Source organism: Rhinopithecus roxellana, chromosome 5, assembly GCF_007565055.1.
Source record: "Rhinopithecus roxellana isolate Shanxi Qingling chromosome 5, ASM756505v1, whole genome shotgun sequence".
Taxonomy (NCBI): Eukaryota; Metazoa; Chordata; class Mammalia; order Primates; family Cercopithecidae; genus Rhinopithecus; species Rhinopithecus roxellana.
The window spans coordinates 114,308,782-114,327,022 of NC_044553.1; the positions used below are offsets into that span (position 1 = coordinate 114,308,782).

The 18,241-nt window shown below is 46.8% G+C and overlaps 1 protein-coding gene across 1 annotated transcript in view; it reads left to right on the plus strand.

Moving 5' to 3' along the window:
* The window catches only part of ARNT2 (aryl hydrocarbon receptor nuclear translocator 2), a 201,298-nt gene that overhangs the window by 50,729 nt on the left and 132,328 nt on the right, over positions 1 to 18,241 (plus strand). The window contains exons 3-4 of the mRNA XM_030931473.1: positions 4,202 to 4,249; positions 17,176 to 17,389. Coding sequence (XP_030787333.1) covers positions 4,202 to 4,249; positions 17,176 to 17,389 — 262 coding nt within the window. The remainder of the gene's footprint in view (positions 1 to 4,201; positions 4,250 to 17,175; positions 17,390 to 18,241) is intronic.

Here is an 18,241-nt window from a genome sequence, read left to right on the forward strand (position 1 = left end):
CCTTCTGAGAATGTGGGACATGGTGGAGAGACTCAGAGAGAGAGGGGAAAGAAGAGAGAAGGGGAATGGGGGTGGTGGAAGGGGGCAATGGCATTGGCAAGGACCTTCCCACACCCCCATTCCTTGCCTAGGTCTTCCCACTCTGACCTGATTATACTGGTGGAGGGAAGTATCCCAAATTTTCAGGATAACCCCGCTTCCCATCCTAGTGTTTCAAAGCCAAGTAAAACCAACGTCTCGCAGTTGGGATCCTCCAGGCCTCCCACCTGGCCCAGCACTGTGGATCTTCATGGTTTAACTTCCTTCCCACTTCCCTGACAGCCTTCATCTGTAAGTGTCTTAGCAAGCTGCCTGCCCTCCCAGCAGTTGAGATTCAAGGTGAAGGTTCTGAAGTCCCAGATTCTTTCAAAAGTGATGCCACATGCGTGGGAGAAATGAGCTGAAGCAAGTCACCTGGAATGCACGTTTGTGGTAACCTCCTTGATCTCAGTGACAGTGTGGTGAAGGGTGGGGGGCTTCCTTGGGGACAAATTCAGTTGGGGGAAGCAGAGGTGACCAGTTAGGGTTTGTGCCCATCCCAAAGCTAGCCTTTGATGAGGATGGAGGGTGGAGGCTGAGGGCAGGGATGTGTCAGTCCCTTTCCACTTGGAGTCCTATCCTGGGCTTCTAAAATAGCATCATTGAGGAAAAACTATTTTCAAGTTACTTATAGCCGAGAGACGAGCATCCCCTTCTAAGGTAACCCTGGGAGCTGCTGGAATATGGTCAAATTATAGGTATATTTCCGTAAGCAGCTGTTCCTTTTGGTGAGCTTTTATGTGCTAGCATTGCTGCAGTCTGGGCTGGCCAGTCCAGGCTCCAAAGGAGGAGCATTTTCCAGCAGCCCTTGACACTTCACTTCTTGCAGAAGCTTTGGGTTGGCCTGGGATCTCTCCTTTACTATCACTGTGGGACCAACCCTTTTATCTCACTAGAGCATAAGTGACTTCTGTTTAGTGGCTCGTATTTGATGAAGCATTATTATGATTACAGTCACTGTTAGGGAGCTTCATAGCACTCACTCCTAACTAATTGCAAGTTTGGAAATGCCTATCATGGCTTTTCATCGAGGCAGGCATTCAGGCTCATTGACAGAAAAGTACAGTAAAATGCATTTTCAGCCCCTTTTTTGAAGACTCTTCTATCATCCATTCACTGTGCTGAATTAAGGTGAGTACAATAGGACCTAAAAGTCATATTTTGATTTCTCTCCTTTATTATCCAGATGCTGCTGTATAATAGAGACACATAAAAGATATAAAACAAGATTTACTTAGACTTATAGCAAAGAACTAGGCATAGCTTATGGTAGTCCTCTGTAAAGTAGGGAATCTGAGATGGTGATAGGGGTCCAAAGCAACAGCATCTTGGCAGGTGTGGCTCTAAAAGATCCTTCGTGTCCTCCAGGGTTGCCTTGTTTTCCATGTTGCTGATGAGCCAGTGAGATTGTTTTTGGGTGGATTGAGTCATCCTGAGTATTTAAACATTTGTGTCCTGATTCATCTCCTGGTTCGCCCTTGAATTACCAGAGCTGATGGCCGTACCCATGCACAGGTGGGAGGCACAGGATCTTGGCCCCTAATTTTCCCAGACAAATGCTGGTTCCCAAGTTCCCAGAGGACTTCAGAAGACTCTGGGTCTGGAGCAAGGCCATCTCTTTCTCATACCCTCCGCTTGATTGAGCCACAGCTGACCTGGCCAACATGGGATTGTTGACCTCGGGGCTCACTTCCTTATCTGTCTGGTCCCACAAAGGGCTGGGTAAAGAACAGAACTCTTTGCGAAAACGAAGGTGACCAACCATCGTGCTGTGTCCAAGACTTTTCCAGTTTTAGCACTGAAGTCCTAGATCCCAGGTATCTTCACTCCTATACTGAGAAAATCAGGATGGTTGGTCACCCTAAACACCCCAAAGATCATGCAGGCTGAGGACAGAGGGCTGGCTTATAAATTGGATTTTGCAGGAGTACTGACAATCACACTCATACCACCTTGATCTAAAAGGAATTTTAAAGATAACTGTATGTCTCATACCCACCTGTGGTTTCATTAAATGCTTGCATGAGTTCTTTGGAATGTTGAAACTGCTATTTCTTTTTCTTAACGCTGAAATGTTTTTGACAGCACGCACGGGGTGTTAAATAACCTTCACGTGGACGGCAAAATCGCTCTTCCCCATAGTGAACACTAGGTGGCAGCGTAGTTCTGCGACTCTGCAGAACACCGGGTTCTGCAGAATTTGGTTACAGCATTTTTGGTGGTTACCTTCCCGATGTAATTTTCCGGGAAAGGTGGGGTGATGACTAAGTAATTATGCAGAATATTGATAGCTTTGATCCATTTAGAAAGTCTTGCATTCAGCTCCCACTTGTCCACAACATCGGCAACTCTACAGCTGCTGCCTGGTGCCTGGCTTTCCAAACTACCTTGCAGAATTGTGTGTTTGTCTCTCTTAGTGGTGTCTGTAAGGCCCTTTAACTGTACTTTTTTTTTCTTATCACTTTTCTACCCCATCTCCTGTTCTTTTTGTGCATAGGTATTTCTGTTATCATTAATGTCATCTTTTCCGATCATGTAACTCCTTTTGTTCTTGTACTTAGTATAACCCTTATGTCTGAGAACCAGAGATTCCAAATTAGCAAGGGATCCTATCAGTCATTCCAAACAAAATAAGGCCAAGATTAGGACTTCGGCTATGCTGTACATAAAACAAAACAAAAACAAAAGATACTGATTTTAAGAAGAAAATACTTCTCTGCCTTACCTAATTCCAGTCCCTGGGTCCCTCAAGTTGCCCCAAATCCCCTAGAGACGAGGATTTGTCCTGCTGGGAGCTTCCTGGATGTGCCCGTGCAAGGATGGCTTGCCCTGTGTAATCTGGCCACTTCCTGGTAACCTGGGGGTCCTGCATCTTCTCCAAGTCACTCATGAGCCACTGAAGCCCTGCCCTTAGAGCCTGAGGGTATGGGTCACCCTTACTAGGAGGCCAGCAGCTCTAGAATCTATAGCAGTGGTCATTTAATACGCAGTCCATTCTGATACTGAACTGTTTAGGCAAAGAATATCTCAGTCCAGTCTGCCAAGCAGACTGACCTTCCTTTTGCTTGAATTCCATGGGAACTATGCCTCATCCAGTCCACCAGGACTACAAAGAACAAGATGGGGAATGCAGGGGCTCTGAAACATTCTCTTCAAGGAGCTGCACTCACCCTGGATGTCCAGGAGAGCTCAGACATCTGTATCATTTTTCATTTTGTTTCCCCAAAGACTCTGGGTACACTTGACACCAATTAAGTACCCCCTCTGCCCTAACATGTTCAAGAATCATGTGAATTACCATTAGAGAGACATGATTTTTTGAGAAGAGTTTAAGATATTAGTTCGACAAATATCTATCGAGTCTTTTTGTCTTATGTTTACACTGAGAGGCCCAGTAAAAGGTGAGTCAGAATAATTTCCATAGGCACAACAATAGTTTCCATAGGCACAACAATAGTTTCCATAGGCACAACCGATTTGAGTAGCTTGGGCCCCAAACAGCCATTTTCCCCTCAACAGCCATGTTTTTGGTCCTGAATTTAATAGGGCAAGGTCTTAAATGTCCTTTTCACTTTGACTCATCAAGACCAGCCACATTTTTAAGCAGTACAACTAGTAGTATGTTCTCTTTCACTTGTGATCCCTTCACCCTGACAACTTCTGTTTTCAAAATCCCATGAGCCTTTTCAGGCTGTTAATATACCATAAGACAAAGTAAGAAAACAGTCTTAATGTGGAATAGATGATGCCGAGCGGAGCAGGTATTCCCAAAGATGGTGAGAGACAAGGAAGATATACCTTTCCATCGTAGCCAGAGCAATCCACTGGCTGCTAAGAGTTCTGAGAAGGGAATGGCGTATAGAGTTCTGGAGGGACAAGTTGATACTTGAATATTCCCAGCCATAGAATTAGTGGTGCTTAGACTGAAGACCTTTCATTTTGCCTTTTCTTGTCTTGAACATGTTTGATGACTGTGTAGAGATATTGCTTGTAGCACTGCCAAAAGTTGGGACCAATGGATAGCAGTCCTAGTGAATAAAGCTCCTTTTGTTCCAGCAGCTCCTGTTATCAGTTAAAATGTTCTCCAGATAATCAGTGCTCACTTGTGATCTTGACTTTTCAGAATGGACTTCGATGATGAAGATGGTGAAGGCCCCAGTAAATTTTCAAGGTAAGTTTATTTTATTTTCCTTAGACTTAAAGAAGCCAACAGCCAGCAATCACCTTAGTGAAAGATACAAGAATGTAACATCTTTTGTCATTGAAAAAGCCATTGCCTACAGTTTGACCATCTTCCTAGTCCCTCACTCTGTGGCAGTATTTGGCCCAGTGGCAGCTAGCTATAGATGATCAAAAGGTAAGTAACCAGTTATTAACTCTGTTTGCTTTATAAGCAATGAATGTCAATTTTAAGGATTCCTTTTAAAAGACAATAAGGCTTTTTAAAAAGTATTTTTAAAAGCCTTTTAAAAAGTCCTATGACTTTTAGACCAGGAGTGGTGGCTCACGCCTGTAATCTCAGCACTTTGGGAGGCTGAGGCAGGTGGATCACGTGGTCAGGAGATGGAGACCATCCTGGCTAACATGGTGAGACCCCGTCTCTACTAAAAATACAAAAAATAAGCCAGGCGTGGTGGCGGGCCCCTGTAGTCCCAGCTACTCGGGAGGCTGAGGCAGGAGAATGGCTTGAACCCAGGAGGCAGAGCTTGCAGTGAGCCAAGATTGCGCCACTGCACTCCAGCCTGGGCAACAGAGTGAGACTCCATCTCAAAAAAAAAAAAAAAAAGTCCTATTTTTTAAAAAGGAATCTATTAAAATTATTTTCATTGCTTATAAAGCAAACAGAGGAATTCGTTCTTGCTGAATAGCCCTAGAGTTCAAGTTTAGAAAAAACTGTCAAGATAAGTCTTTTATTGCTACCATGGAAAATAAGAAGAGATATGAGAAACCAGGGCAGCTGTATTCTGGATGCGGGATAGAAAACTGGGTTTTCAGTTCTTAAGAACTGTGTTGCCCTCTGGCCATGTGACAGCATCTTTATCTGGGCTCTGCGGGGCCATCCTGAGTGCAGACCACTTCGTGGAAAGTTTGCTGGATCACGAATGTCCATGGGGTTATATACATTACATACATGAAGGATAAGGCAGGCCCAATCCCATGACTCTTTTTTTTTTCCCCCATTTTGTTTAAGATATGGTAGGAAGTTTGGCAATGTTGACAGGAGGGCACAAATCATTCCATCATTCTTAGCAAAATTCACATCTGTACCCACTTGCCTAAGGATGGGACTGCCTTGACATTCCTCCCCACTAGCCAAGCCTCCAAGCCTTCCTAATTCTTGGTCATTGATGGACTTGAAAACTTGCCATGGGTGATGGTTACTTTTCTTCTGTGTCCATGGTCCGTAGTTTGGGCTGATGGCCTCAGTTGTTTTGGATGAACCACGTACGTATTGAGTCCTGGGCCCCCTGAGTTGCCCTAGTTTTCTCCCCTCATGGTGGCCATTTTTGGTGATGATTCCTTTTACAAACTGCCTTGCGATTGTGAGTTCAGCACACTTTTCCACCAGTTCAAGAGGGACATGCATCTCGTTACTTCCCACAGATTCCCAGAGTCTCCAAGTCCGTAGTAAACTCTCATCATGCCATACGCTTTCCTCCCCAAAATCTTTTCCTTCCTTCTTTCAGCTTCTGCTTTGCTTGAAACAGTAGAGAGGAGATGGAGAACATTTTGGTCACTAATGACCTTGGAGTTTCTAATCAAAACAGGACATGAGTTTCAATAACAAAAGCATATATTGTTTTCCCTTGGTGCAGACAGAATGGCAGCTTGGACATCCACCCATTTCTTGGGATACATTTTAATAGCAGGGTGTGCTTTCTTGCTGAAATGGAAAGAAGGGCACATATCTCCCTGCCCCAGTTTGCTCTCACTGTACACAGCCTCCCTCCATGAGGAAACAATGACTTTGATTCCTCCACATCAAAATTCCCCTTGAGATAACATTCCATAGCATGCTAACCTCAAGAAATGATGATTCCTGGGGCCTTAAAACATAAAGAGGAAGAAAGATGAGGAGTGACGTTTGTTTGACATTGGAAAGATCAGTGTCTGTGATGAAATAATAGTGCAGGGGTACAAAAAGCTCTTGTATTAGGCCCAATCAATAAGAAACAGAAACTCTACACTCTGGTTAACTATCTCGTGAGCCTGTCTGTGAGTTCGTTTTTATACAGTCAAGGTTCAAACCCAGGCGTCTATGAACCATATCACTTCCCTTATGAAAAATAAGGAGGATAGGATGTGTTTCCAGCATGTGCTGTTACTAATAGGAATGAGTTTGTAGGACCACAGAGGCCACTTTATTATGTCACATAGGCTTAGCTGCTGGGCCCTCAGTGAATGGGCCCGTGGATACATCTGAGCTGCTCAGCACTAGGAGAGATGACTGAGTCCACCCTCATCCTTCCACTTTGCTGTGACTGTGGCTGCTGTCCAGGGGAGGAGTGGAGAATCTGCTTCCAATTGGCATGGAACACCCCAGTGCCTCTCCTGTTTTCTCTTCTTACAATCACACAACAGAAGCCCCTTCATGTGAGGCCCTGGAAGAGATAGAGGCTGCCTTGTGAGCCAGCACCCACTGTAGTTTGCTGACTCAGAATCTAGGCAGGGTGCTGTGCCATGGTTTCTGTCTCTTGATGTATGTGTGCAATCAGCTTTTCCAGCTTTTCGCAAGGGGGCTTCCAAGTTTAAAAGTCCTGCCTATCATGAGACCTCATGTCTCAATTTTTGATTTGGGAAGTATGGTCACAGTCACAAAGGAGAGCAATTACAGGAATTTGGTGTGGTTCCTACTTTAGCATAGCCAGGCGTGTCACAGCAGGCCTTAGATGCAACAAAGTAGTAGATGTGAAGCTGCCACTGCTATGTGACCTCAGGTGCACACACAAGCACACACATGCGTACGCCCATACGTGCACATGCATTCCAGGATCCCGCCTGCCAGTGCCAGAAATGGTCTCAGGCCCGCTTCACCACATCCCAAGGCCTCAGCTCTTTCTCACACATGGGATTCATGCTGTTCTGGGAGCTGTGATATGCAGAATGTGGCTCTGCCTACATTCAAAGTTTCCTTTCCCCCACACAAAGTCTCAGGGACCTGGGGGACAGAAGCCAGATTACAGTGGGCTGAGGACTGATTGGGAGATGAAGACATGAAGATATGTGAGAACAACTCTTTGAGCAGTTTGGATGTAGATCAAAAAGGAAGGGGTTCCGGGAGGGGTACTTTTTAAGAATGGGAAGACAGTGAGTGCATCCATGTGAGGAGGGGAAAGAATGGGATAGCCAGAGATTTGGAAGGCTCAGGAGTGAGGCTGGGGAGAGATGGGTTCAGAGGACGAGGAGAGAGACCCAAGCCCACAGAAGGGAGTACTCATGCTCCAAGGCAGAAGGAAGGAGCTGCAGGTGAGGCCAGGTGCGAGGCTGTGGGTGTATCAGAAGTGGAGGTGTTAATTCTCGTGGCTTCCATTGTCTTGATTAGGTAGGAAATGGAGCTGTGTGCCACAGGTAGGAAGAGGTTTGCTATGATGTGGGAGAGTGAAGTTTGGGGTGGCCCTGGGTTGAATTCACAGGAAGGAGGCTAACCGAAGACAGAGATGTAAAAACTTTAGACCCCATTTGAGATTGTGGACCACCAATGTGAGGTGGCATCATTGTGTATAAGTGCAGTTTCCCTCCAGCAATACCCAGTGTAGTGGATACAGGCGATGCAGGCTTTTCTCAGACTCAGGGTTGAGAATTAGGGCAGGTGCCATGGAAGGACAGGAGTCGAGGTGGTTAAGGTATCGATGAGAGGGTGGTTGAAGAGGCCAAGCTGTGGGTCCAATGGCAGAGGGAGTGAAGGGCAGCTGGGAGTCCGGAAGAGTGAGAAGAGAATGAAGGACGCCAGGGACAGGAAGTAGCAATGCAGTCCAAGAATAGTTCTAATTTTGTGGGAGTTTGAGAGGGCTGGAAATGTAGGAAGTTGTGGTCAAATAGTGAGAAGCCACCACCATGGGAGAGGCTGGCTGAGGTCTAGTAGAGGAGGCCGAGGTCAGTCCTGGGGGCAGAGGCGTGGGGAGACAGATGGGTGGGTGTGCGTCACCCCCTGCAGAGGCTGTCGTGGGGGGTGGTCTGGGGGCAGGGGCTGACTGTGTGGGTGGGCAGTGATGATGATGATGATGAGCCTAGAAGGTGGCAAAGATGGATGGCACGAGTTTCAGAGAAGGCCTTTCTGTCAAGGAGGTGAAAAGGAGTGAAGTCGCAGAGCCAGCCTTTCTTCCTGGGCTCAGCTGAGAAAGCAGCCTCCACTGGGAGCACTTGGCTTGACCTCACTCTTGGAATTCCAGTTATCAAGTCACTGATCCTAACAGCAGGTAGTGATAAACCCTGTGTCTTTGGAAAAATGCTGATTACACTCCAGAAAGTGTTTCTCCAAAGATGATCCTCCTGGGCAGCTGGTAGTGGTGCCGCACCCTCCTATAGTGAGGTCAGCACCAGTCCTTCCTGGTTCGTGTGCCTGTGTGGATGGTCTTGGTGTGCCTGGGAGGCAGATGCCAGTCCCGCCCAGCACGTCCTGCAACCTTACACTCAAGCAGAGGCCAAAAGCCTTTTCATCACTCTGAGTGGTTCAGGGGCATCTTCCTACTTTAATGGCCCCTTAGATTAACATTTTCTAGGGAGTTCCAGGATACCTTCTCGTACCTGCAGCTGGGGTCAGCTGCCACCAGTACGTGGAGGCATCTTAAATATTGTTTCACAAAGGGCACTGTAACATCCCAGAGCTGCCATCTGTAGAGTCAAAATTATACACCCGCTCATCAAGTGCCTTACTTGTGTGAATGTATGCATAATGTTTCATTAAAACAAAGAGAGGAAACAGTCCTAACTGTCTTTTTATGTTACATTTACAACTTGGGGACAAACAAGTATGCGCTCCTCAAACTTTAGTTCTTGTCACTGTGTATTATCTGTGTATTTTTGCTCCCTTCAGACTCATTCTGCACCCTTTCTCAAAAGACCCTAAAGACCTTCCAAGGAGTTCTCATATCTGTTACTGAGGATTCAGCTCCAGTGCTTGGAGCTTCCTAAGAGCTTGGACTCAAAATCCCTTATCAATGGGCTTCCTGGCCTCTCTTTAGCCTTTTTAGAAATGGCTGTAAGTGACCCCGTTGGCTGTTCTTTGGTGAGATTGTAGCACTCAATTGCACCAGTCCAAACTTATGCCTTATATTTTGTAGAGTTAGACAGTGAACCTCTAAAAGTAAAGATATTCGTTCAGGAAAGCTTCTGCAGAATTGACCTTTTGTTTCTCATCACGCCCCTTTTGGTACATCCCTTTTGGTTTTGTGTGGTATTTAAGCTTGTAGGCACTTCCCCCCCGGCTTTACAGGTTGTGATGATGTTTAGTTTAATCATTCCTGCTTTGTGAGTAGGTATCATGACCAAAACTCTGTTGATAAGGAAAATATGCAAGGTAGGCGTGTCCTGCAGAGGTCTTTCCTGGCAGAAAGAAAAGAAAACTGGGGGTTTCCAGAATTCTTAGTCTGAGCATCTTAGCCTAGAGAGTGGGTTACTCTGTTTCCAAGTGAGAAGATGCCTAAAGTATTTCCAAGGCAGAGAGGATGACCAGGCAGCAGCAAGGAGTGCCCCTTTTTTCATCTGACCTGATCTTATCAGTCACCATGTGTGGGACACACTGGATGGGCATGTGAAGTCCTTGTAAAGCAGGAAGAGATTCAGCCAAGCCTTTCAGATGTTGCAGAGCAAACCCCAAGATGAGCCCTTCCAAACTTCCCATGCCTCCTCCTGCCTCTACAGTCTCAGTTTGTATGAACCAGACAAGAGTTGCAGATAAGCTGAGTAGAACCTGGTACAGTGTTGCCTATGAGCAACTAAAGTCCATGTTGCTTTAGTGGATTAGGGTTATGGTCCGCGTTAGGGTTAGCACACACTGGAATGAAAGATTTTGTAGGAGGGAGTGGCTTTCTAACACCGTGCTAATATGAATGGCTGAGTTCCTTCTTTTTTTTTTTTGAAATGAAGTTTTGCTCTTGTTGCCCAAGCTGGAGTGCAATGGTGCGGTCTCGGCTTACTGAAATCTCTGGCTCCTGGGTTCAACCGATTCTCAGACTCCCAAGTAGCTGGGATTAAAGGTGTGCACCACCATGCGCAGCTAATTTTTTGTATTTTTAGTAGAGACAGGGTTTCACCGTGTTGGCCAGGCTGGCCAACCTCAGATGATTCGCCTGCCTCGGCCTCCCAAAGTGCTGGGATTATAGGTGTGAGCGACTGTGCCCAGCCAGGGTAATTTCTTCATACAACACGTTTGGCTCTCACATGATGGACCTGCACCTTGATGTGTTTCTTACCATTTTTAGCTATGCTACCCCCTTCAGTTTTTCTGCTAGAGAGATTAACCTTGATTTGAAATGATAGTGCCTGAATAACACTAGAATTTTTTGGAGAGAGAGGAGGAAACCAATTCTGGGATCTTAAGTAGTCCTGAGCTGTGTCTGTTTGGAAGCTGCTAGGCATATTCTTCCCCCATAAAGCTTTAAATATATTTGCTCCCCAGTCTCTCCAGGCATTCTAGCTCCGAACTAGGACCAGTTAGTACTCTGCTGGGTAGAGGTGGTGAGAGAGAGGCAGCAGGTGACTGGCAGGCCTGGTCCCAGTCCTGGTAAGTCAGTTGGACCCTTGGAGCCTCAGCTTCCTCCTCTGTAGGTAAAGGAGGTATTTCCTGATTGGCGGGTGGGGGGTGGGTTGCAAGGATCGATTGTAGTCAGTGCTGAGAGAGTGCTTGGGAAGCCGTAAGTTGCTATAGAAACATGTAAAATGTGTGTCTCACTGGGAACAGGGATTGTCAGAGGTGCTGGGCCTGGGCCCCTGCTTGGGAAGATCTGGGCTTCTCAGACTCCTCCCTGTGTTTTGTGTGAGTCTTGTATTCAGCCTGGACCCATACAAATATCTTGTAGTTGCCTTGCAGAAACCTGGGCCTTGGATGGCTTCTGGGGAGCAGGATGCCTACCTCCTTCTGAAGGAGAGAACAACCCTCTGCCCTTTCTGGAGCAGCCTCAGAAGCTGGGAAAACTGCCCTACTGAATATGCCTCAGTGGGCCTTCTCTGCAGGTATCTGACTAACCTCCATGGGGCTTCCTGAAGTGGCTTTCCTCTGGCCTTCATGGCTCTTACAATGCCCTGCAGCGTTGCCCAGGAGCCACCGGCCATGAAGGATATTCCTGGAAAGACACAGCCTTCCTTCTCGAGTGTCAGCGAGGTGGGGCAGAGCCAGCCTGTGCCTAATACTGCACCAGAGGCTGCTGACAGTTGAACAGGACTTGTGTGTAGACCCCCACGCAGCCACTCTTGGTCTGATGACTCCCCTGGGCTATCTCTGAAGGCCAGGTGGTATGAGCCTATGCAAAGGGTCTCTTCCTACAGTTCTGACTCCACCCTGGCTGGTTAAATCTCACGGAGAAATCCCTAGTAGGGGGAGAAGGGGATTGATGCTTCCTTTGCTTGAGAAGTGCTGAAGCCATTTACTGGAATTGCAGGCAGAAAGCCTTGTTTGTTCAGTAACTTGAGCCATGCACAGTTTGATGAATTGTCCAAGAGCAGAGGTTATCACTGTGTGCTGGGTGAATTCTGAAAAGGAAAAAACTCCTAGTGACCAGTCTTCCAGCTCTGGTGCAATCTGGGGAAATGAGAACAAATTCTGCCCTGAGTGAGGCCTGTTTCCAAGCCCGATGGCTTTGAGAGTGGCAGCTGCTTGGTGATGCTTCTCCAGGTTGGGGAGAAGCTTTATGTTTATTCTCAGCAGGTCTGTGGTTGGGACCGCTGTGGCCTGGAGAGGGGTATGGACCTCAGGAGGTAGAAATGGAAGCTGAGGCATCATGGAGAAATGTGGTCCTGGTGCCATCTGTAGCAGGGCTGCTCTACAGACATTCCACATGGGACCGATGTAGCTCTGAAGCTGGCAGTGAGTTGTGATCAGTCGTATTATTTCAAGTGCTGACTTCTCAAATTTGGACCATGGCGGTGTAGGTGGCCTGGCTAGAGCTAGAGTTGGTCATATCTCTCATAGTATCTTGCATTGGCCTACCTGCTGCCTTGAGGTGCCCACACCTGATCAACCTGACATGAGCAAAGAGAGGCTGCAGAAGCACTTAGGTTTACGTTGTGGCTCCTCTCAGCTAGGCCCTGTGCGGGGCCTTTCAGTGTCCCATTGAGAGGTGACAACATGCTAGCAGCCCTTGCTCTCGGCGCCTCCTCGGCCTCAGCATCCACTCTGGTGGCGCTTGAGAAAGCTCCAAAAGCAAGCCCTGGGCCCTGAACAAAATTTGGAGGCATTATTAAACCTGGCAACCTTGGCTTTCTATAATAGGGACCAAGAGGAACAGGCCCAAAAGGAAAAGTAAGATCAGAGAAAGGCCTCAGCCTTAGTCATGGCCCTCAGACAAACAAACCTTGGTGGTTCAGACAGGACAGAAAAAGGAGCAGGCCAATCACCCAGTAGGCTTTGTTATCAGTGTGGTTTACTAGGACACTTTAAAAAAGACTGTCCAATGAGAAACAAGCTGCCCCCTCGTCCATGTCCACTATGCCGAGGCCGAGAAGGCTCCAAGAGCGAGAGCTCCTAGCATGTTGTCACCTCTCACCAGGTCCCAGGGTTCCTGAGTATTTCCCTAGGACTTTTTCACAGGGAGCTCTCCCCATCACACACTCACAGCATCCTCTTCTGACCTTTTAGTGTACAAGGGAACCACACAGGGATTGTGTCTGTACCTGCTCACTTTCTGTTGCCCCTGCTTGTCTGTGGGCTCTCTGTCCTATCCTGCACCCGTCTCCAGTACCCAGCGCGGTAACTCCCAGACTCGAAGTATGCTCCAGGTGTACCATGTCTGCAGTGATCAGGGAGTTCCCAGCATGGGGCTGTCTCATTCAGTCTGCTTGCTCCGGGTCTAAGGTTCCCTTCCCATAGGAGACAGGAGACTCAACTGCTGTCAACAGTTAAAGTATGCTCTTTATTGAGATCTTGTAAAATTCTCCTTTTGTGTACTTTAATTAAGATGGGTACCTCACTGTTCAGATTAAACTTAGGAGGTTCCCATTAGGAGCAGAGTTGGAAAAGAAACACAAGTCAGTGTGCAGTTAGTTGAACCTCTTCTTTCTGTGCCTTGATTTCCATAGCTGTGCTCCTGGAGCCAAGCTCTGGGTCCTCTTAGCACAGCAGAGGTGTCTTTGAAGCTGACAGCTCTACCTGTGTCCCCAGCTGTCAATTCTCTGGAGTCCTGGTCCTGCTTCCCTGTACATAGGAGTTAATTTCTTTATTGATGCTATCAGTGCCAAGCAAGCATGTGGGGCACATGCAAGTCACAGATACCAGGTTCACAGACTCACTCCTACAGCTCCTCCAGGCAGACCCCAAATTGTCCCCTCACTCTGGGGAGGAGATGGCCTTGCCCCAGCAAACATAGTCTTGGAGATACGTCCTTCTGTATTCACAAGATGGCATCATCCCGCCTGCCTTGATGAAGGCTTCAAAATGAAACTGTACATATATATGTGTATGTCACTTATCAAATCTTGTTGCTAAGTAATTGGCAGCTGTCAGTCATTTTGACATTCTGCTGGTAACTCAGTATTATTTCATAAAATATAAAGTGCTTGGAGCATTTTCTGGACTAGGCAATGAATACAATCAGTTTTTAAGCCGTTGCACTAAGGCTATCTTCTTCACACACCTTATCTCACAGATTGGGTTCACAGAGCACTGTGGTGAAATTGCTTTAGATCTCAGTTTAAGAATTACATGAATATTTTTTTGCCTGCAGAATATTTATAAAGCAAGATGGTCTGTGCCACTATGGGACAAGCTCTTTGGATAATAGTATCAGAAGCAAGTGTGCGTCAGCCCTGCGTTGAAGCAGTGGCCACAGTGACCAGCTGAAGGATTTGGAGGCTCAGTGGAAGGGGCTTAAGGGAAGGCTCTGGTTTGTATTTTGAGAAACATCAGTCTGGCCACAACATGAAGGCTAAACTGGAGGGTGAGAGTGGAGAAAAAGGCTAGGAAAAGGTGGTTGGTGACAAGGGGAAAAGTGGTGACAGCAAGGAGTCAGCATGGAGAAGGTGGGAGAGAACCAGGAAACAGCTGCAAGAGCTTTGACACAGTTGGAGTTTTGAGGGAAGGGAGCAATTCCCCGTGTTCTGAATCGAAGATAAGTAGGAATGGCTATTGCCTGGTGATATTGAGGGGTAGGGAGCAGCTGACATGTGGTTGGAATAGAGGACGGGGCTGTGGGTGGCGCCTGATGAGGGAGATCCCAGAAGTCAGGCTGAAGAGTTGGAATGCAGACGCTAGGTGGTGTGAGTGTATGGGAGGAAAGCCGGTTCTCCAGGGTGTCCGGCGGGCGAGTGCGGGGTGGTGGGTGCAGCCTGAGGCCTAACTCATGCGTGTACTACCATCAGCAGCCAGGGTGCTTCCCAGCATCTTCCAACGCCAGCAGCCCCAGCCAACTGTCTCTGTGTTCCACCAACCCCATCGGGCCTTGATGAAGTGTAGTCTGGCGAGGCGGGGGGCTCGCCCTCCTCTGAGAGCTCCTCCAGACCTTTCTTGCTGCACCTTAGTTGTCTCTTCACAAGCTCCTGGCTAAGGAGTCAAATGCAGGAGATGCTGGTGAAGACCCCGTTCAGGGTGGGCTGCCACCACTCATTTACCTGCTTCAGAGTTTTGGAGAGAAGGAAAAGAATTCCTGTATCTCCTCCAGGGAAGGGTTCCTGAATGCACTAAAGAACTCAACAATCTGTAACCAAATCCCCCTTTTTCATTGCTTTCCTTCTTTAGGATTGCCCCGCCCCAACCCATTCTTCTCTGGTTACCTTTATCTACCCCTCAGTCAACAAGCCCTGCTTGATTATGCAGGAGCCATTTCTCCTGGAGAGTATATGCCCCTCCCTACCAGAGTGGCTGTGCTCTGTGGACCAAGGGCATTTGTGCTGGGACTGGTGTTTCCACCATTCCAGTGGGTTGGCTGCAGAGTTATCCTTTGTGGGTGGGAGGAGAGCACCAGGCCTCAGGAATTTCCCTGCTGGTCCCAGCCTCCATCTCCTCCTCCCCGACTCTGAACTTGTCCCCCAACCTGAACCTCCCTGGAGAAGCCAGCCACGGAGGCAGAGAGCATCATGGCTCTTATCAGCTTGGCATGCATGACAGCTTTCCCTTTGTTGTCCAGCAAGGTTTCCCAGCTTCTCATGCTCCTCGACCCCTCTCCTCCAGGGCCCATCTCTACCCTTCCATCTAGGCCTGCCTCCTCACCACCCTCAAATGCTTCTTCCCAATTCCAGGCCTTTATTTGATCCTGCCGATCCCCTCCCCAAAGTAGACCTCCTCTACTCGCTGACAGGTTAGGCCCAGCTCTCTCCCAGTTCCTCCTCCCTACCCCTTCCAGCACCCTCAGCTCCAGGATCACCATCTCCTCTTTGCTGTTGTTCTCTATTGTGGCTTTTGCTTTCCACCTGCCTTTTGAAGCATTTAATCATACTCTGCCTTTCATTTCCACTATGCAAGGTGTATGTTTTATCTTCATAGTTAACCCCCCACTGCTTGAGGACAGAGTTGGGCATTCCTTGTTTTCTCTACCACTCCTTTGCTCATGGGGTCTGGAAGGTGCACGGTGGATGGCTCAGGTCGCTCTGCAGTGACCTCTACTGCAGTCTCACTTCCCCTTGGTCTGTGTGTTCAGAGGCCCTCAATACGTGCTACTTGGTGTCATCAGAGCCGACTGGCATGTCTGTTCCCCAGTCTGGGAGGATGGGCTATTAAGTTCATTAATACATGCAGTGTTTGGAGGCAGCCCTGCCTGAGTTGTTTTTTTCTTGCCCTTAGTGTCACTCTCATTCTTTGAACACCAGTGAAACCCTAAATCCTGCAGCAGACATGGGATATATGTTTAGATAATTCTTTTATCCCAAGTAACAGCTTTGTCTTAGAGTCGTTGAACTGGGTTGGCTGTGACTCCTTCAAACCTAAAGGTAAAAAGCCTGGGTTGGAAATATTCTACCCTCCCTTCTGCTAGTTTTTTATCATAACACATCACAGAGATTGCATTCAGTAATTCCTTTGCAATGTGTTTTTATTTTAAATTGGTTATTTATTGTTTCATAAGCCAGGGGTGTACCTGTTCTATTGCTATGCTGCAGAAAATGTGTTGGGCATAGAACAAAGGCTTATTCACAACTTTAAAGTAAATTTGTAGCATTATTGGTCTGCTTAGTGACACAAAGAATGGCAAGACTTATATAGTGCTTCTTACTGCAAGATATAATATGTAAATATTATGTATAATATGTTTATTACATACTTATATTTATATATTACATATTATATGTAATAAATATGTAAAGATAAAACATGTAAACCACATATTGAAGCAGACAGTAACCACATTTGTGTGTGTGCACGTGTGTATATCCATGTACAGATTTATGTATGCACCCGTTGGAGTGCAGTGGTGTGATCTCAGCGCACTTCAACCTCCACCTCCCAGGTTCAAGCAATTCTCATGCTTCAGCCTCCCAAGTAGCTGGGATTACAGGCATGCGCTACCACGCCCAGCTAATTTTTGTATTTTCAGTAGAGACGGGGTTTTACCACGTTAGTCAGGCTGGTCTCAAACTTCTGGCTTTAAGTGATCTGCACACCTCGGCCTCCCAAAGTGCTGGGATTACAGGTGTGAGCCACTGTGCCCAGCCCTCATGTCTCAATTTTTTGTGCTTACAAAAATACCTCAGGCATATGGGAGTAATTAGAAGATTTTGCTATGTATTTAGAGATTGAGACTATAGATGTCTGTGCTTCCAACATGTAGATGTAAGAGCTTGCTGAGGCCTCAAAAGGTCCGCCTTGCCCAATATTCATTCAAAGCACTCAGCTGTTAGGTGTTAGCCCCTAGTTCCTGATGACTTGGTGTTAATGGTTTTATCCCACTAGATAGTAATCCCTAATCTGATACTTCTCTTTTTTCTCCCTCTTCTGATCTCGTGCTTTCTGGAAAGAGAGAATCATAGTGAAATTGAAAGGCGCAGACGGAACAAGATGACTCAGTATATCACGGAGCTCTCCGACATGGTCCCCACGTGCAGCGCATTGGCTCGGAAGCCAGACAAGCTCACCATCCTCCGCATGGCCGTCTCACACATGAAGTCCATGAGGGGTACAGGGAACAAGTCCACCGATGGCGCCTACAAGCCTTCCTTCCTCACAGAGCAGGTACCCTGGTCATCACATCACCATTGGAAAGGGGGGAGAATCCCAGCATCACCAAGATGAAATCAACTATGTGGGGAACCAGGGCTCAAGGTTGAGGAAGGAATGAAGCCAAGATGTTTTGTTTCCATTTTTCTCCAAGAAACTGTGTTCAACAGAGGGTTTGTCTGATCTTTGGGTCTTCTGCTTTTATGTTTCCCATAACCTTAATGAGATGTCACTCAAAAAATATATTGAGCATCTGAACATCGTGCTCAGAACACTGACACAGGAAGAAGTTAGTAAAAACACTGTGTGCTGGAATCGTGCTGATATAATCAGCCTATGAAAGTGATGGTATATGAAAAAAGCTCCGCATCACTGATCATTAGAGAAGTGCAAATCAAAACTACTATGAGATACCATCTCACTCTAGTCAGAATGGCTGTTACTAAAAAGTCAAAAAATAACAGATGCTAGTGAGGTTGCAGAGAAAAGTGAACACTTATACACTGCTGGTGGAAGTGTAAACTAGCTCAGCCATTGTGGAAGGCAGTGTGGAGGTTCCTCAAAGAGCTAAAAACAGAAATACCATTCGACCCAGCAATCCCGTCACTGGGTTTATATACAAGGAAATATAAATCGTTCTACATGAAGACATATGCATATGTATGTTCAATGCAGCATTATTCACAATAGCAAAGACATGGACTCAACATAAACGTTCATCAGTGACAGACTGGATAAAGAAAATGTGGTACATATACACCATGGAATACTACACAGTCATATAAAAGAATGAGATCAAGTCCTTTGCAGGAACATGAATGGAACTGGAGGCCACTATCCTTAGCAAACTAATGCAGGAACAGAAAA